The 20,613-nt window shown below is 48.8% G+C and overlaps 1 protein-coding gene across 1 annotated transcript in view; it reads right to left on the bottom strand.

Moving 5' to 3' along the window:
• Positions 1 to 8,875: 8,875 nt before the first annotated feature.
• The window catches only part of LOC142567697 (tRNA (guanine(37)-N(1))-methyltransferase), a 96,813-nt gene continuing 85,075 nt past the window's right edge, over positions 8,876 to 20,613 (bottom strand). The window contains exon 4 of the mRNA XM_075677869.1: positions 8,876 to 9,602. Within this exon, the coding sequence (XP_075533984.1) occupies positions 8,909 to 9,602 (694 nt within the window). The 3' untranslated portion in view covers positions 8,876 to 8,908. The remainder of the gene's footprint in view (positions 9,603 to 20,613) is intronic.

The following is a 20,613-nucleotide window of genomic DNA, read 5'->3' on the forward strand; positions in this document are numbered from 1 at the left end:
GGGGAGTTTGAGGGTGGCCGATATACAACTCCGATAAGGAAAACAGTACTTTTACAAGTTATTTTACACCGGAGAGTTTCTGGTACTTCACAATCAATCAACGAAGCATTCAGATAATTTTTAACTATTATACACACCCCACCTCCACGTGAGTCTCTGTCTTTTCTGAATATGTTGTAACCGGGAGGAACAGTGCAATCACTCGGTACATTTTTATGCAACCATGTTTCAGTTATAGTGGTTATGTGAGGATCATGCAAGAGCAATAAGTACTCAAGATGCGTAGTCTTATTTACTATACTGCGTGCATTAAACGAGAGCAATCTTAGCTATTTTTTGGTGTCTCAAATGAGCTGCATGAGCTATCAGATCCATTTGACTTAGTTGATACAACGCGCTCACTTCGCTTCATTTGATCAGTATCACGTTTGCTCGAATGCAAGCAGCGCTTGTCTCTGACGTCATCCCATGCGTATAACTGATCGTTTATCCGAAGTTTATCGTGTACAAGAACTACTTTAGTGCCTGCGTCCCTGTCCAAGGCAGGACTTTCTTATAATTTCTTTCGTATCTGCACTGTTTCCTTCGCATAGTAATTGCTTATCCTGATTGAAGTTCCCTTTAGCTTTGCGCCGCTTTTGAGGACGGTATCCTTTTCCTTGTAGTCATAAAACTTCAAGATCACAGGCCTTGGTGTATCAGGATTTACTTTGCCAATCCGGTGAATTCTTTCCACTGTAGAACTTCTATGCCAAGAACTTTAGAAAAGACATAATTTACAACGCGTTCTTTTAACACTTGTGCAGACTCATTGGTGCTTTCAGTAAGACCAAACACCATAAGATTATTTCATCTGCTTCTATTTTCATAATCTATTAATTTTTCAGATTGTTTTCGTACGGTGGTCCCCAATTTATCGATCCTATTTTTCATTTCGTCGAACATGGCTAGCACACTTTGCATCTTATCAGTTTTAGCATTCACTTCTGCAATTTCTTTCCTCATATCATCTATCTTGCGATCCAATGCATTTTGATTTCCAAGAATTTCCTGCAAGATTTCAGCATTTTTTGGGCCTGGATTTTCCTCAACATCCCCAGCCATTAGCAATAGCAGCAGTATTGACCAGCAATCCACCAAAATAGCACAACATCTACGAGGGCATGACAGGACTAACAAGCATCTATTATCACTACAATACGTAGAGCAGTAACTAACCTGCAATAGCAGCAACGGCGTTTTAGGCATCATGCTTGTCAGCCAAGTGCCATGCCCTCTGAAGCCGATGTTCTCGCATTGTTCCTTTTGTAGACTGGTCGCTGGTCACGTCACACCCGTGGAAGCAAGTCCGGAAAATGCGCACTCCAAGCTTGCATTACTGCAAAGTTGCGCATCGACGACGAAAAAGAGGCATCCGTCGTCCCTCTCCGACATTCCGACGAGAAACCACGGCAGCATCTGCAATAGCAGCAATGGCGTTTTAGGCATCATGCTTGTCAGCCAAGTGCCATGCCCTCTGAAGCCGATGTTCTCGCGTTGTTCCTTTTGTAGACTGGTCGCTGGTGACGTCACACCCGTGGCAGCAAGTCCGGAAAATGCGCACTCCAAGCTTGCATTTCTGCAAAGTTGCGCATTGACAACGAAAAAGAGGCATCCGTCGTCCCTCTCCAACATTCCGACGAGAAACCACGGCAGCATCTGCAATACCAGCAACGGCGTTTTAGGCATCATGCTTGTCAGCCAAGTGCCATGCCCTCTTGTCCTTGATGGTTTGCACCACCCGCTCAGCTGCACCGTTTGAAGTAGGGTGGTACGGCGGAACCATCATCCGGCGGATTCTGTTCTTTGTCAGTCAGGCCAGGTACTCTGTGCTGGCGAAAGCAGGACCATTGTCAGACACGATGATGTCCGGCAACCCCTGGGCGGTGAAGACTTGTCATAGCACTGCTATGGTAGCACCTGCTGATGGAGTGGTGACAGGTAGAACCTCCACCCATTTTGGAAAGGCGTCCACCACCACCAGGAAGTAATGGCCTTTGAAGGGTCCCCCAAAATCAACATGTAGGTGGGACCAGGATCTCTGTGGAAATGGCCAGGGGGTCATTTCCACATGACGCGAGGCCCACTGATGCTCCTGGCAGATTTGGCAGTTCTGCACCATGTGAGCTATGTCCTGCAGCAGGCCAGGCCACCAAACATGGGACCGGGCCACCATCTTGGTTATTTCCATGCCAGGATGACCCGCGTGCAGAAACTGCAGGACCCTGGACCGGAGACTTTGTGGGACCACCACCGTGGAACCTCACAGTAGGCAGCCCTGCTGCAAGCTCAGCTCAGTGCCCTTGTGGCTATAGGCCTGCTGAACCAATTACTCCCCATGGGACAATGCCTTGACAACCTGAGACAGGACTGGGTCCTCGCTGGTCGCTTGCTATACCGGAGATCTGGAGAGCACCTCCGGGTATGCGTGCTCCAGCATGAACACTTCAGCAGGTTCTGGAACAGCGTCAGGCACCTCTGGCAGGGACAGGCGGATCAGGGCATTAGCAGATCCCATGTCCTTTCCCGGACGGTAAACCAGCTGGTAACTGTAAGCTATTTAACAGGGATAAGCGGGCTAGTTGGTGGTTGTTATTGGAATTCATCATGTAACCGCACAAAAACAAGGGACAAAGAAAGAAAACACAAGACAGGCGCGGAACTTCAACTAAGGTTAACTCCGGGAAATCCCACATTTATACAAGTAACATAGTCACACTTGCTAACCATCAGACAGCCATCACTCGACGCTGGCATGCGGGCGTGAGTGCCACAAATTTGCTTGTAAATATTTGAACTCTTTATCGCTCAATGACACTGAAGAGCTGCTTACACAGCTGCCAGATTGCATTTTTATACAATAAGATTCATAGATTTCTCGGTTCAGTTGTGACGCAAACATCTTCAAGACTTTAGTGTCGCGGAACCTAGGTGTGCAATTACGACAGTGGCGACAATGGTCAGCCAGTTTGCCACCCCCCGTAAATCCTTCTACTCCTGCGCGGTGCTCCTGCAGTCTGACGTTTAGGCACCGTCCTGTCTGCCCTATGTAGCTATTGCCACAACAGAGAGGTATTTGGTACACTACCCCTATTCTGCATGGGACGAAGCTCTCGACGTGCTTGATACCACATTCATTTCTTTTGTTCTTACACCATGTTGCACATGCCCGCCAGTTTTTTGGGCGCCGTGAAAACCACCGGTACTTCACATTTTCAGCCACCTTTTTGAGGCAGTGGGAGATTTGGTGGTAATACGGGATGGCAACAGGTCTATGACGTTGCGGCTCTACGCTTGGGCGGAGCTCTGATGGGCCCCGCGCTTCCTTGGTAAGGGTTTCTAGCACCGAGGTGACCATATCATACTGAAATCCTGCACTGTGCAGTCTTTGCAACTGTAAGAACACGCTATGTTGCATTTCATGCTGGCAGGACTTATCAAGAGCAGCACGCAGGCAGTTTTTTGGGTTGAGTTTCACCTTTGAATTGCCTTCACATGGATGCCTGCAGTTCCTGGACATTTTCATTATTATTGCTGGAACCCATGCGTGCTGGAGGTATCAGCCTCGATCAAAAAAAGGTATCTTAAACTACCAGTCTGCTCATTCGAAGCTTGTAAAAAGGGGAATTGCAAAAAACTGCCTGCGTGCTGCTCTTGATAAGTCCTGCCAGCATGAAATGCAACATAGTGTGTTCTTACAGTTGCAAAGACTGCACAGTGCAGGATTTCAGTATGATATGGTCACCTCGGTGCTAGAAACCCTTGCCAAGGAAGCGCGGGCCCCATCTTAGCTTTGCCCAAGCGTAGAGCCGCAACGTCGTAGACCTGTTGCCATCCCGTATTACCACCAAATCTCCCACCGCCCCAAAAAGGTGGCTGAAAAATGTGAAGTACCGGTGGTTTTCACGGCGCCCAAAAAACTGGCGGGCATGTGCAACATGGTGCAGGGTAAGAACAAAAGAAATGAATGTGGTATCAAGCACGTCGAGAGGTTCGTCCCATGCAGAATAGGGGTAGTGTACCAGATACCTCTCTCTTGTGGCAATAGCTACATAGGGCAGACGGGACGGTGCCTAAACGTCAGACTGCAGGAGCACCGCGCAGGAGTAGGATTGGCGGGGGGTGGCAAACTGGCTGACCATTGTCGCCACTGTCGTAATTCCACGCCTAGGTTCCGCGACACTAAAGTCTTGAAGATGTTTGCGTCACAACTGAGCCGAGAAATCTATGAAGCTTATTGTATAAAAATGCAATCTGGCAGCCGCGTAAGCAGCTCTTCAGTGTCATTGAGCGATAAAGAGTTCAAATATTTACAAGCAAATTTGTGGCACTCACGCCTGCATGCCAACGTCGAGTGATGGCTGTCTGATGATTAGCAAGTGTGATTATGTTACTTGTATAAATGTGGGATTTCCCAGAGTTAACCTTAGTTGAAGTTCCGTGCCTGTCTTGTGTGTTCTTTCTTTGTCCCTTGTTTTTGTGCGGTTACATGATGCATACCAATAACTGTAAGCTGCCAGCCTCAAGGCCAAGCGTACCACTCGAGGTGATGCCTGAACAGGAACTTCCTTACCAGGCGCCAGCCGCCCCAACAGCGGCTTGTAGTCCATGACCGCCTCGAACTTAAGGCCCCACAGATACTGGTGGAAGTGTTCGACACCAAACATGAGGGCCAAACCTTCCTTGTCCAGCTGGCTGTAACGTTGCTCTGCAGCATGAAGCCGACAAGAAGCAAATGACAGAGGGCGTTACTGGCCATCCTTGTCCCGGTGCGCCAGGACAGCTCCCATGCCGTACGGCGACGCATCTATGGTCGGGACGACAGGCTTGGCAGGATTCAAGTATACCAGCACTGGAGCCTTGGTGATTAGCTCCTTGCTGCGCTGGAAGGCCCAGTCCTGTTCCTTCTTCCAGACCCATTGCTGAGCATCTCGAAGCAGAAGATGGAGCAGCTGTAGATGCTCCAACAGGTCCGGCAGGAAACTCCCGTAGAAGTTGATGAGGCCGAGGTAGCTCTGAAGCTCCTTCTTGTTCTGGGGCTCAGGCGCCTTGAGCACAGCATTAACTTTGCGGGCAGCCGGGGCTAGGCCAGCCTGGGAAATGACAAGTCCCAAGTACTCAACACTGGGGACCAGGAAAATGCACTTTTCCAGCTTGAGCCATGCCATGACATTGTGCAGGTTTTGCAGGTGGTCCCTGTCGTCGCTGCCAGTAACTAGGATGTCATCGAAGCACACTGCCACATGCCTCATTCCCCCGAAGAGGTTGTCCATCTCCCTCTGAAATATGGCTGGCGCTGAGGCGGTAAGCGTGTCTACTGGAAGAGCCCCAAAGTTGTCGATATTGTGACATCCTTCCGGGGGGCATCCTGGAGCACCAGCTGCTGGTAAGCATCTCTGATGTCGAGCTTGGTGAACTTCTGGCCACCGGACAACGCTGACCACAGATCTTCAATCCGGCGCAATGGGTACTTCTCGACGGTAGCCACAGAGTTCATGGTAACCTTGAGATTCCCGCAGATCCTGACACTGCCATCTCGCTTCGAGGACTGGTACGATGGGAGGGGCCCATTCCAACGTCTTGACGGGCAGTAGGATGCCCTCTCGCTGTAACCGTTGCAGCTCCTGGGTGACCCCGTTCTTCAGGGCAAACGGCAGTGGGGGAGGCTTGAAAAAACGAGGCCGGGCTCCCTCAGGTACATAGATGCCAGCTGTAGTGCCGGCGAATGAGCCCACCCCTGGCTGGAACAGGGACTTGAACTCGGTCAGGAGGCTGGGAACGTCTTTCACTACATGTAGGCTGGCTTCCTGGTACTCCGGCAGACAAACGCGCAGTGCATGAATCCAGTTTCGGCCCAGCAGCGTCGGCGATGACCTCTTGGTTAAGTAGAAGGGAAGGGTTGCCTCCCTGTTGCCAAAGCTAACGCTGACCTTTGCCTGGCCCTGGACCTGGGAGAGCTGCCTGGAGTAGCTGTGCAGCATTACTCCCGAAGCCTCCACAGACGCGCCGGGGAAGGTACGCTTGGACCATTTCCCAGCCATGACAGACACGCTGGCCCGTGTCTAGCTCCATGGAAATGGGGTGCCCGCAGATTTCGACGGTCAGCATGTACGACGGAACTGACGACGGTACAAGGCCTGTGTGCCACATGTCGAAAATCGGCGGGTCCTCGGCCACGACATGGAGCCTGGCCGTGGAAGAACGCTGCCGCAAGCCCCTGCCACATACCCTTGCGACGGCTACCCTGGCCGCAGGCTTGTGTGGTACCTGGGCTTGAAGCAAGTTGCTGCTGCTGTTTGCCATTCGTCCGCGCCCTTCGGCATACACTTGCCAGGTGCCCAGTTTTCCCGCACGTGAAGCATTGTGCTTGAGAGAACTGGCACTGTGAGGGGGAATGGGCACCACCACAGCGACTGCAGGTACTGCCCTTTGTCGCCAACTTGTTGATCGCCGCTTCCGCCGACGGTGAGCCAGTCGCACGGGCGATCTCGCCGGCATCCTTGGCGGCAGCTTCCATTGCCAGCGCTGTCTTCACGGTGTCGACCAGCGAGAGGTCGGGAAGCTCCAGGAGCCGCGTCTGCATGGCGGAGTTGTTGATGCCGCAGACGAAACGGTCCCGAAGCAGCGAGTCCAGCTGGTCCCCGAAAACGCAGGCACTCGCTAACCCTCGTAGCGCAGCAACAAACTGCCCGAGGGTCTCTCCTTCGCGGCGGCTCCAGTTGTTGAAGCGAAAGCGCTCCATTAGTGCGGACGGTGCTGGGTTGAAATGCGAGCACAGTATGGCGAGCAGCTCACTCAGCGTCCTAACATGTGGCGTGGCTGGCTTGAGAAGGTCGAGCAGGAGACTGAAGACGCAGGTCTGGCAGCTGGCCAGGAAAATGTCCCACTGTTTGGCATCGGGTGTGTCGTTTTCCCGGAAGAACACCTGGACCTGCATTTCGTAAATTGGCCAGGCGGACTCATCTCCCTCAAACGGCTCGAGCCTTCCGTACAGCAATGTGGGGCAGTGTTTCGCCGCTCGCGGCAGTGTGGGACGATCCCTGGGTACTCGTCGTCAGTGTCACAAACCTCCCAGGTTCGTGAACAAGGGAGGGCTCGAGGCACCCTCCCTTAGACGGATGCTCCACAACGTGGTGGTGACGAACGATGACTGACCAACGAGCAGCTGTGCTCGTCGGCGTTTATTGCAGTGCTGTGACCAATGTTGCCTACCGAGCCTGGCGGGCCAACGAAGATTATGCCTGAGGGGGCGTCACATGCTTGCTACACTCCGGAGAATATGTAATTGAGACAGGTGGGCTAGTTGGTGGTCAATATTTGAATGCATCATGTAACCGCACAAACGACAACGGACAAAGAAGGAAACACACTGGACAAGTGCGACGCTTCAGCAGTACGTAGCAGAACTCTCCGCCCCCGTGTCCGGTGCCAGACCAGACAACCATGACAGAGGAGGAGCCAGCGGAAACATTCCTCAGTGAACGCCAGAGCTGCAGATTGCGAGGGTTGCAATGTGGGCTTTCTGGTAATGCATCTTGAAGGGGTGTACGGTAGCGCGATAAACAATGTTCCAACAATGTTTTTGGAAGTTAGCGCAGTGTGTGTCCTTGTGCGTCTTCTTTTGCCCCGTATTTTTATCGCGCTACGGTACACCCCTTCAAGCTACAGCTTGCACCACAGAGGTGGTCACGCACCAAGTCAGGCAGGCGTCGCTATTGGCCGTGGAACGAGCACCGCCCGACTTCGCCACGATCATGGTCCGTCCCGGAACGTAGCCGGAACCCCCCGTTACGGGCGCCAGTGTGGGAACGGCGCGGCCCCTCAGACCACACTATCAAGCCCCAGTCCTGGCCGGCCGCGCCCCAAGAGCGCCCAGACAAGCCTCGAACCACCGCTCGTGCTCACAATTCACTTCGTTTCCTACTTTTTCGACTGCTGGCTCTGATGATGGTGATGGCAGTGTTCCCATATTAGGTAACAGGGAAAGTTTGAAGTATGAACTACATACATATTAGCAGCCTCGTGGGGGAACAATGGCTGGCAGTTTTGAGGGTGTGGGCGGGGCTTCACTGCAGACTTAAGTTGTATCCGACTGTAGCACGTGTATGTCACCCTCCGGCTTGGCGCACGGCAGCAGCGAGAACAAACGACGTTCCGTTTGAAATTTCAGACCTTTCCGTGGCGTGTAGCGAAGTATTATTTAGCAGACACAACCGTTATTGCGCATTGTATGCTCTGCGCTTGTCAGCTCAAAAATGGCCAGACCTGGGGAGGGGCGCTTTAAATGTGATCTTGCTGCAAAATTTGAGCAAAATCAAAGCAGCGGTAAGCGTGAAATTTTCTTTTCGAATCATTTAGGGAAAAAAGAAAAAGTAGTGAACAGTCTTGACTACACGGCACTGCAGCTTTAAAAATAAAAATTGCCACCCTTACAGGGCAAGCGAATGGTCTTGGGGGGCCGTATTACAGTTGTTCCAAACATGACAATTACTGATTCTAACAGTGAGGTTTGCTGGTTTTGTGGATATGTGTTACTCTACTGTCTGATATTTGGGCTAGTTCATTGAAATGCCTATTGGAATGCATGAGTGATTTTACCTGGTCTGTATTCATTTGCTTCCCATAAAGAGTACTCACAAGCTTACTGCGATATTTCATCGTCTTGCTTCTCTGTGTGGCACCTGCAGTTTGCGGTAGCATTCTGATTTGCATTACTGTACAGCGCAGGCAAGTTACCTTTCAAATTCGCAAAAATGCCCACCGAGGGACACCTTGGTTTTTGTTCCCACTGATGTGCATGCTGTTATACAAAATGTCTGGAAACACAGCAGAGCTCTAAGCTATTACTGTTGCCAGTTGAACAACAGTTTTATTCCACTCCAACAACACCAACTTGCGTTCCTTGCACTTCCTCTTCCAGCTTGCACCTCTTCGCTGGCGAGCAGTCGAGAGCGCACAAGATGTTCAACGAGAGGTTAAACGATGCCCGCATCATGTCCTTGTTTGGTGCAACGTTGCGCACAAATGACACCTGCACGTCCCTCTCCACCGGTCGCCCGAGCCCTTCTTCCACTTTCTCTTTGGCACCAGTCACGCCCTCCACACCCCTCACGAAGCAGTAGCAGTGGATTTTCACGTGACAGTTTTTCACCTCCTTGTTCAAATTCTCTCTTCCCGACAGCAGTCCCACAAATGCATCTAAGAATTCTGTTGCGTGTGCTGGGAGGTTCATACAGATGTGCACGTGCCTGTCATCTGCTAAGTGCTGAACAAGGGTCTCTCCCATAACTTTCCGGATAAACTCGCGTCCATCCATGTTGTAGGTGGTCACCCTGTCTGACACTTTGTTGAGGGTCACATTGTGATTTAGCCAGGTATACGAGTGCGGGTTCAGGTCATTCGCAATGACTGTGCAGCCCTTGCGCGCAGCGGGAATGGCAAACGGTCCGACACCAGCAAAGATATCGTACAAGACATCACCGTGGCGCAGAAGGTCGATGACACGTGAGTGCTCAGTGCAAAGCCGTGGGTTCCAGTAGACATCCGCAAAGTCAAACTCGAACCTGCAGAGATGGAAGTGATCATCCATTAGGAAACCTGAAATGAAGATTTCGAGACATCTCTACAACTAGTACGCGCAACCTAGGCTAAAGTTGCAAAATGTGTCACGCTAGAGGAAAAAAACACCAGCACTGGTCACGAGCCTAATGATTCATATACAAAAGCCTTAATCTTCAATGCAACTTGAGATACAGTCGAACCCACTTATAACGGTATATTGCATACAGCATTGAGTAGCTGATGCACCGGCAACTGTTGTGTTGTATGATAAAATAAACCACTTACTACAATGCCCTCATGTCGCATGATTGATTATAACAATTAAATCTGGCTCCTTGGTCTGTGGAAATGGAAAAAGTCCAAAACCCTAGAGAGAAAAAAACGATGCCGTTTTGCCACACCCAAGCTTTGTGCCGTGCACACCCCACGGCACTACTGCATCGCGTCGCTGGCCTCATGCGCCCCTCTCCTGTCTTCCTTTCACCCTCTCGTTGACGTCTGAGTGGAAGGGAGTGGGAGAGGGTGTAACGAAGCTATGGTGTGCAGGGTGCATGGAACAAAGGCAGGTGTGCCAAAGCGGCTCGCCTTTTTATTTATTTCTTCCCCTGGACGTCGCATTGCCTTTTATTTCGGGGCAGACATCCAGTAGCCAGACTTGTTAAGACTTAGGAGTAGGCTTGTGAGCGCAGCAGCTATGCGGATCCGTCAACCTTTTTTAAGCTTTCTGGTGCATATATTATCTGACAGAACGACTGCATGTTCAAACGAAGAGCCACAAGTCTCGACGAATCTAGTGGATATGTGCATGACTTCGCTGCTGCGTTGCCCTGCCTCTGATGCGCTGACCGGATGCTTTTTTACCGAGTCTCTTTCTGCTAGCGCCAGCCTCTTCAACGCTATCATCAGGCTTTCATCCGCAGCTACTTAAGTGCGATTCGACTGTGTGGTTCCTCAGTGGGCATGTGAGCGTGGCAGCTATGCGGTTCCCTCAACCTTTTTTGTGCTTTCTGGTGCAGGTTAGTCCCATTTCATCACTGTACTCTAAGCGCACAAGCAATGTCAACCTGTTGCTGTTTCCATGCCCACGTGCTCTTCTTTTGAAATAGCATGTGAATGCTATGATGAATTAATGCTATCAAGTTGCTGCTTGAAGAAAAGAGCGCTACGAAGATGCGGACTAAAAGGGGAACATGTACAATGGACAAGGCGCTGTTGTTGGGAGGAGACACTGAGCTGAACCCCGGTCCTCCTAAAGAGGATCCAAGTAAAAACAGTACTGACGTGGCGCTATTAAAATCCCTTAATGCGAAAATTGTCGGAAATCGTACCGTGGTTCTATCACAACTTAACGAAGTGAAAGAAATTCAATTGAATCTAGAGAAGCAAATAACTGACATTAATCATCGTCTCATCACCATCGAAGAAAAAATGGCTGTTTTACAAAGTTGTGCTGGAGTCATTAACTCCTATTTAGTATCAACTGCTGAGTGTACGAATCAGGTAACAGCAGATTTGGTGAAGGATGGTGGGCAGATTGTTCTAGAAAACTGGCCACCCTGTATACGCAATGCCTCATGACCTTGAGCGTACCAGAACCTTGGAAGAATGCCAACATAATCTTAATCTACAAGAAAGGGGACCGCAAAGACTTGAAACATTATAGACCAATCGGCTTACTGTCCATTGCCTACAAAGTATTTACTAAGGTAATCCAAAATAGAATCAGGAACACCTTAGACTTCTGTCAATCAAAGGACCAGGCAGGATTTCAAAAAGGCTACTCAACAATAGACCATGTTCACACCATCAATCAGGTGGGGAATATAACCAACCCTTATATATAGCTTTAATTGATTACAAGAAAGCGTTTGATTCAGTTAAAAGCTCAGTAGTCATGCAGGCATTATGGAATTGGGGTGTAGACGAGCCGTATGTTAAAACACTGAAAGATATCTATGGCGGCTCCACAGCCACTATAGTCCTCTATAAAGAAAGCAACAAAATCCCAATAAAGAAGGGTGTCAGGCAGGGAGATACGATCTCTCTAATGCTATTCACAGCGTGTTTACAGGAGGCATTCCAAGACCTGGATTGGGAAGAATTGGGGATGAGAGTTAATGGAGAATACCTTAACAACTTGCGATTCGCTGATGATATTACCTTGCTTAGTAACTCAGGGGACCAATCGCAATGCATGCTCACTGACCTGGACAGGCAAAGCAGAAGGGTGGGTCTAATTTAAACACTGTTAAACATTACTTTAGTTTTCTGCAGATTATATTTTAGACTAAAATATAATCTGCAGAAAACTAAAGTAATGTTTAACAGTCTCAGAAAAGAACAGCAGTTTACAATAGGTAGCGAGGCACTGGAAGTGGTAAGGGAATGCATCTACTTAGGGCAGGTAGCGATCATGGATTTCATTTTTCATTTCATTTCCTTAAAACCCCGTAGTGGGGATAATATATAAGGGGTGGGAATACAACATATACAAACAAATGTTATAATGCATTCAATTCTGTAACTAAAATGTTGTTACATCTTGAACAAATTGTGAAGATCAGGTTATGGCAGCAATTTGATGAGGAAGGCCATTCCAGTCTTTAGATGCTCGGAAGAAAAATGAGGCTGAAGATGCATTTGTTTGTGAATGTGGTTGTGCTACCTGCTGGGGATGGCCAATGCGTCGTGACCGGCGCGTTGGGGGAACAATGTATGGTGGTCGATTGAGCGCCGAATGGTAGAACCTGTGGAAGAGGGAAAGGGTGGCAACGCGGCGACGAAGAGATAGAAGCGATAAGGAAGATTCTTTTTTTTAAAGCTGATATGCTGACGTTGTAAGAGTATGTGGAATGAATACACCTGGTGGCGTGATTTTGAACTGCCTCGAGGGCATTGGTGAGATATGCTTGATGCGGATCCCAGATGGCAGATGTGTATTCGAGTTTCATTCTTACCAATGATCTATAGGCTAACAGTTTTACATGCAATGGAGCGAGGTGAAGGTGACGTCTCAGAAGTCTCAATGTCTTGTTAGCCAATGAAGTAACATTAGTAACATGCGCATTCCAGGTTACATCATTAGTCAAGGTGATACCTAGGTATTTGTAGGATTCCACTGACTCCACGGTGACGTCACCAATCTGATAAGAAAAGCGAAGAGGGTGATGACGACGGGTAAACGAGACAAGTTTGCATTTATTAGAGTTAAGTGTCATCAGCTAAACACCACGCGATTATTGTACCCAGTTAAGGTCGGATTGAAGGGTTATTTGGTCAGTGATGGTATTGACTGCGCGGTAAATAACGCAGTCATCGGCAAACATACGGATATGGCAGGACACATGCAAGGGTAAGTCGTTAATGTAAATTAAGAAAAATTAAATTATGGTGTTTTACGTGCCAAAACCACTTTCTGATTATGAGGCACGCCGCAGTGAAGGACTCTGGAAATTTTGACCACCTGGGGTTCTTTAACGTGCACCTAAATCTAAGTACACAGGTGCTTTCGCATTTCGTCCCCATCAAAATGCGGCCGCCACGGCCGGGATTCGATCCTGCGACCTCGTGCTCAGCAGCCCAACACCATAGCCACTGAGCAACCACAGCGGGTGTAAATTAAGAAAAGGGGGCCAAGGACGGACCCCTGTGGTATGCCTGATGTGACGAGTGTAATGTTTGAAGCGTGGTTATTAAATGAGACATAATGTGAGCGGTTAGTTAAAAATTGCTCAAGCCATTTTATAATATCAGGATGCAAATGCAAACGATAAAGTTTTAGTAATAGGCGTTGATGAGCGATTTTGTCAAACGCTTTTGTGTAATCCAAAAATATGGCGTCTGTTTGTACGTTACGGTAAAGATTAGCATGAACATCATGAAGAAATAGTGCAAGCTGGGTCTCGCACGAATGGCCCCTGCGGAACCCGTGCTGTGAAGGATGAAAGTTGTTAGCGTCTAGAAAGTTCATAATATGAGAGTAGTATACATGCTACATGACCTTGCAGGAAACACTTGTCAATGAGATGGGGCGGTAATTTAGGGGAGCATTATTGTTGCCTGATTTGTAGACTGGAGTAACCTTCCCTATCTTCCCCTCATCTGGCATGGTGCCTGTGGAAAGCTACTGTGAAAATAATAAATATTGACACGTGTACTTATCTTTATCGGGCGACCACGTTTCGCCGCCTAACAAATGTAATCGCACAGCGTGGGACGCGCCTGCATGTATCCGAAGTTTCTGGAAAATTATCGATGCTTCAATCCGCTGTCTGTTGTCGCCGAGACTTGTTATCTGATTTCATCACCTGACGCGAATGGTGTAGAACTTTGTGGAAGGCACGCGGGTCCGAATGATTAGTCTGGAACATTCGACGACTGCTCTATAAAAGCCGACGCGCTTGACCCGCAGATCAGATTTTCCGACGATCGCCGACCGTGTTCGCCGCTATCGTTGTGCTATAAGTGTAGCCTGTTTTTGTGGGCACAGGTTCGCCCAATAAAAGCTAGTTTTGTATTTCACCGTATTGCTTCTTTCTTCACCGTCACTACCACGTGACAATATAGAAACTCTCAAGTGATATTGCGCAACAAAAAATGACACAGACGTAAGAGAGGACAACACATCAAGCGCAAACTTTCAACTAAGTTTATTGTAGCACTGAAACCGAAATGGACGTAAGAGAGGACGACACACCGGTTTCAGTGGTACGATAAAGTCAGTTGAAAGTTTGCGCTTGGTGTGTCGTCCTCTCTTACGTCCGTATTCGTTTTTTGTTGCGCAATATCATTTGAGTAATGGATTACCAACTTGCCCGGAATGCTGCTCTCATAGAAACTCTGCAAAAGATGTGTTTCATGTTTTTTAGTAGTTTAGAGTTGATGTCATTGATGCCAGATGAAGAAGACAACTTAATATTTTCTATCACAGATAAAAGCCCACGTACTGTGAATGTGATTGATGACATGTTGCATTGTATATTTGTGGTTGGCGGGGTTGGAGGTGTGTCGATTTCATTAATGAAGAATGAAGAAAATGCGTTGTTGAACATACAGTGCAGTCCACTTATAACGATATCGAGAAGGACGAAAAATATGATCATTATAACCGATGATCACTATATCTGGACTGCAGATATTAGAAAAAATTTTTAAAAATAAAAAATTAAGAACGCGGAACGTACCTTTGCAGCTCCGAACTCGAATTCGCTACTTGCTCTAAAAAATAGATGATGTAGAAAGTAGGCTGTGAAAAACAAACTTTATTTCTAGCGCCAATGACCGTGTCAAGGGTTAGGCGCGCCGAAATAGTCAGAAATCTGCACTTGCTTTTGCAGCAGCTTCAGCTTCACAGCCACGGTGTGCATGGATTCCAGCTGCTGCGCGAACACTGGCAGCAATCCTTTAGCATGCATAACATCAATTAAGGAGTTGATCGACAACAGTGCGCTTTGCGTGGACATCGAGATCAGGGTCAAGGAGCCACTGTCAATCTCGTTGTCACTGTTGCTGCTGCCGTCGCCACCGTCGCCGTCTGTCGAGACAAGCACATCTTCGGTGATTGCCTCGTTGGTGACCTCATCGCAGAACGAGGCGGCACTGTCTGCAGTCAAAAACTCTTCCATCGAAGCACCACCTGTGTCACCTGTAGGAACGAGCTCCAAGAGCTCAGTTATGTCAGCGGCTTCTACCGTGTTGGTCTCAGTGGGTTGGGGAAGTTCGTCCTGACGCACAAAGCCCGCCTTTTTGAAGCAATTGTATATGGTTGACTGCTTTACTTCATAACATGCACCATAAATGAAGCGCACGGCTTTCAAAAGACTGATCTTCAGGTCAGGGGGCCCGTCTGCATGACCCGACGTGCCAGGAGCTGCGCGGTCAATGGCTAAGATTAGCCACTCCAGCATGCGCCGACAATACAGGACTTTAAAGTTGGAGATCCCGCCGGCGTCCAACGGCTGCAGGACTGCCGTAGTATTCGGAGGCAGAAACACCAATTCGACAGATGTTAGCTTCGGGTTGACGCTGTGTGCGCTACAGTTGTCAAGTAGCAACACTACTTTTCTTCCTTGGCCTTCAATTATACTGTTGAACTCGAGCAGCCATTCTTCGAACAGGTTGCGGGTCATCCACGCCTTATTGCTGCGATAGCGGACCAGGATGTGCTGATTCTTAAAGCACGTTGGCTTCTTTGATCATGATCATGAAAGGCTTGAGACGATAGCTCCCGTCCATGCTAACGCACAGCGACACGGTCACCCAAAGTTTCGAGTGCTCTCCGCCGGGGCACCGATCTCGTTTAAGAGCGTGAGTCTTCGACGGCAACATTTGAAAAAACAGTTTCGTTGCAATTATATATGTCCTTCTCCGCATAGCGCTCCAGCACACCGGGCAGCTTTGTATGCAGCCACTGCTGCTTTGCCTGTGTGTCTAAAGACGCCGCTTCCCCTACCACTTTTTTGTAAACGATTCCGTGCCGCTCTTTAAAGCGCTGAATCCAGCCTCCCCCAGGCTTAAAATTTGGCCGTCCCAGAAGAAAAGCGAAGTTTTTCGCTTTGGTGGCAAGTATTGGCCTACTAATAGGCACATTATTTGCACGGGTTGTGATGAACCACTGGTAAAGCGCCTCTTCAACATCAGCATACAAAGGGTGTCTAGCCCTTTTCCACTGATCGGCATGGCCGCTGATAGCTCCTGCCTTCACAATCGCGGTGCTCCCGGTTTTCAAGATGGTTGATATCGTCGACTGGGCAAGCTCATACTTCTTCACGAGGGCGCTCACCTGAAGCCCCGTCGAGAGTCCTGCCAGATAACCATCTTCGTGTCAAGCGACACAGCTTTGCGCTTTGGCGGCACCATCTTCGAACTGGGTTGTACCATTGGTTGCACGCTGCTTCGGTGGCTTCAGCCTGCTATCGCAAGAGAGAGAGACGCGGGACGGGCACCACCGCGCCGCTTTGCTTGTCGCTTTTTTTTTTCCTTTCTCTCTTTCGGAGCGACTGTGGCCAACGCGCATGAAGCAGCTAGCGCCATCTTGTGGCGCGCTGCGCCTACTCAGGTACTCTCCGGTGCGCGGGTGAGGCGAGACACACTGCGCCGTAATGGCGGCAGATACGAACTTACGGAGGTAAAGATCGCCTCGTCTCGACATTGTTCGTTTCAGGGAACTAAGCAACGCAAATGTTATGATTATTTGGCACGCAAAACGCCGTCCGGACAGCAAAATTTTGATCGTTATATCCGATATGCGGTGACTAACCTATCGTTATAAATGTCTTTTTTCCCCATAGACCTAATGCATAAAATGACACTCTCATGTCGACCCATCGTTATAACCAATATATCGTTATATGTGGTATCGTTATAAGTGGACTGCATTGTATTAGTGCAGGTTAAATCTGTCACTCATTCACCCAGCTCGTTAGTAAGATTATTGATACGCGCTTCTTTGGGGTTTATCACCAGCCAGAATTTTCTTGGATTAGAAGTAAAATGTTCGGTAGGTCATAGTGAAAAAACGTTCGCTTGGCATCGTGAATTCTGATTAAGTACGCAGCTTCGGCAGCGTAATATTTCTCCCACGCAGCTGAGCTTGCCTTTACTTTAGCGTGGCGATAAAGGCGCTTTTTTTAATTATCTAGTCGTTTTAAGGATCTGGTAAACCATGGTTTTTGTCAATTGGATCGAATGGTTATCCTGGGAATAAATTGGTTCTTTAGTTCACATAGTTTGTTTTTAAACAACAGCCAGTTACCATGAATCGAATGGTTATTAAATTCATCTGCAAAGGTAGAGAAGAATGCGTTTAATTCAGTATTTATAGCCTCATAGTTACCTTTGTCATATAAACAAATTGTTTTCTCGTACATGTCGCGTGGTGGGGGAGCAAAAGTGAAGGCAGAGTGAATAGCTTTGAGATCACTAATCTCGCAAAGATATGTACGGGATGTTAAGCTTTCAGGATGACTGGTTGGTATAAGATCTAAAATACTGACACAATGATGTGGGGCTCCCGCACCGCGGGACGGCGTGTGCATAGGTCGGTACCCATGAAAAACGAAGCGCGTGAGCTGCACATTCTTCTTCGGGCCCACCATTAAAGAGAAGCGTCTGTTTTGTAAGACTCCGTCTTCAATCTCAGTTACATTTTTCTGGTGGAGGTGCGGGGTACATGCTACCACTCCCAGATCGAACACCGCCTACAAGTACAATGTGAAGTCCGGTCGAGCTGACTCCAGTTCACGTACGGATTAGCCATCGACTTCAAGGACTGCCGCCTGAGCACGAGCCTCTGCCCAATCAAGTAAAAGGATGAATACATCGGTTCCATCTTCTTCCTCGACCGCACCCACCGAGGTCGTCCTCAACCAGCCGCGAATCCCCACGTCCTTCCATGGGGACACCTTCGAGGATGTAGAGGACTGGCTCGATCACTTTGAGTGTGTCGCAGAATTCAACGGCTGGACACCGAAGCGCAGGCTATGCAACGCTGACTTTTCCCTCGAGGACTATGCGCGGACATGGTTTGAGAACTGTGAGGCGGCCCTGTCGACATAGGACGAATTCCGACGGCAGCTAATCAGCACGTATGCCAGCCTTGATCGCAAGGAGCGAGCTGAATCTGCAATTCAGGCGAGAGTACAGCGGCCGAACGAAAGCGTCGCATTGTTTGTCGAAGATATGTGCCGACTTTTCCGACGCGCGGATCCATCCATGCCGGAAGAAAAGAAGCTCAGGAACTTGATGCGCGGGGTCAAGCAAGAGTTATTCGCTGGCCTAATACGTAACCCACCAAAGAGCGTTGCAGAGTTTCTCGCGGAAGCCATATCAATGGAAAAGACACTGCAGCAGTGAACAAGGCAGTACAACCACAACGCGTCGAGCCTATTGCGTGACCCTCTCGCTGTGCCCTTGGACAATACCGACACTTTGCGGGAGCTCATTAGGCTTGTTGTGCGTGTGAGCCGTGTCAGAGGTTCAGCAATTCTCGAGAATCCCTTGACGAAGTGCCTATAATATGCGCACAAACCAAGGAAACGTTGGACAGCCTTCTTGTCTGTGGGTGGCGAAAACTCAGCTACGGCAGCTAACTTGTCTGGGTCTGGTCGGACGCCTTTAGGACCAACGACATGGCCAAGAAATTTGAGCTATTGGAACTCGAAGTAGCATTTTTCTGGCTTGATCGTGAGGCCGGCAGTACGGATCGGTGCGAGGACACTCTCGAGTCGTGCGAGATGTTCGTCAAACGTGCTCAAGAACACGACGACGTCGTCCAAGTATACGAGGCAGGTTTGCCATTTGAGTTCAGCAAGCACGGTATCCATCATCTGCTGAAAGGTGGCAGGCGTGGAACAGAGATTGAAGGGGAGAACTTTGAACTCATAAAGCCCGTCAGGTGTCACAAACGCTGTTTTTTCACGGTCCTGTTCATCAACTTCGATTGGCAATACCTTGACTTAAGATCTAGCGAAGAAAAAAATGTGGCATGTTGTAGACGATCCAATGCGTCATCGATGCGTGGCAATGGATAAACATCACGCTTGGTGACACGGTTTAACTTTCTATAATCTACACAGAAGCGTGTTGTCTTTCTTTCTGACTAACACTACAGGGGAGGCCCAGGGGCTTGTGGACGACTGGAACACGTCGTCTTGGTGCATCTCTTTCACCTGATACTTGATCGCTTCCCTTTCCACTGGCGACACTCTGTAAGGATGCTGACGAACAGGACATGCAGACTCGTCCGTTATAATGCGGTGCTTTGTGATGGACGTGCACCGTACTTTGGACGACGTTGAAAAACAGTCTGCAAATTCATTCACGAGACTCAGTAGACTGTCTTTCTGATGGTCTGGCAGAGAAGCATTAACGTGAATCCGATCTTTTAGGCTGGGTAACTCAGATTGCTGAGACGATGCGACTTCTAATGTGGCAATGTCAGTAACATCAATGATTTCGCGAAGAAATGCGATTGTCGTTCCTCACGGTACATGCTGATATTCGTTGCTAAAATTTGTTAGCAAGACAACTGAACATTTGTTGCGCACCTGAAGAAGCCCTCTGGGTATGCAGATGTGGCACTCAAGAAGCAGGGAGATGTTTGCCTCAGCAATTCCTTCGGCGTTGTCCTCCATGTCGCATCGGACAAGAGTAAGCACGCTGCTCTTGGGTGGCAACGTGACATGATCGTCAGCTTTGTGAAGCGCGATGTCACGGTCGTCATTGCTGTTTGCTATGGCTTGCATAGTAGCGAAGCTTACTCTAGACTCTTGCAAGTCGATGATGGCACTGTTCGCCTGAAGGAAATCCATGCCGAGTATAAGGTCCTTTGAACATTCAGGAAGAATGACGAAGTTGCCGATGTACGTGAAGCCCCGAATGTTGACACGCGCCGTGCACCGGCCCATTAGAGTTATGAGATGCCCTCCTGCAGTACGAATCTGAGTTCCGGTCCATTGCATCGAAACTTTGTTCAGTATAAGTGCGAGATTCTGGCTAATAACAGATGTGTCCGCACCCGTGTCGATTAACACCGTGACTTCGTGGTCATCTATGGTAACAGGTACGTCGCAAGATACTGACACCGAACTACACTGTTTTCTCTGTGTCTCAATTACATCATATAGCGGTCGTCATAGTGGAGGATCTTCAGCGTTCGCAACGTCAGCGACCTCACCTCCGCAGGTCGCTGAACTCAGTTTTCCCAGGAGGCAGGGCTGGGTGAGCGACCTCCGCAGGTCGCCGAAGTCAGTTTTCCCGGGAGGCAGGGCTGGGTGAGCGACGCCTTGTTGCAATATTGGCAGACGTCCCCGACACACGGGTTGGCTCCAGTACTAGCTGTGTTAAATTGTAATTGAAAAACACTTCTATAAAGTCGCTTGCTTCAGTTTGATTTGTTAGTAAAGAAGTGCCATTGTGCCAGTTAATGTCGGGAAAATCAGTCTCCAAAAAGGAGAATAATAGCATTGCAATGCTTTGAAGTAATTTAATTTAATATGTTGTTTAAGAGATTAG

This window comes from Dermacentor variabilis, unplaced genomic scaffold, assembly GCF_050947875.1.
Source record: "Dermacentor variabilis isolate Ectoservices unplaced genomic scaffold, ASM5094787v1 scaffold_14, whole genome shotgun sequence".
Classification (NCBI taxonomy): Eukaryota; Metazoa; Arthropoda; class Arachnida; order Ixodida; family Ixodidae; genus Dermacentor; species Dermacentor variabilis.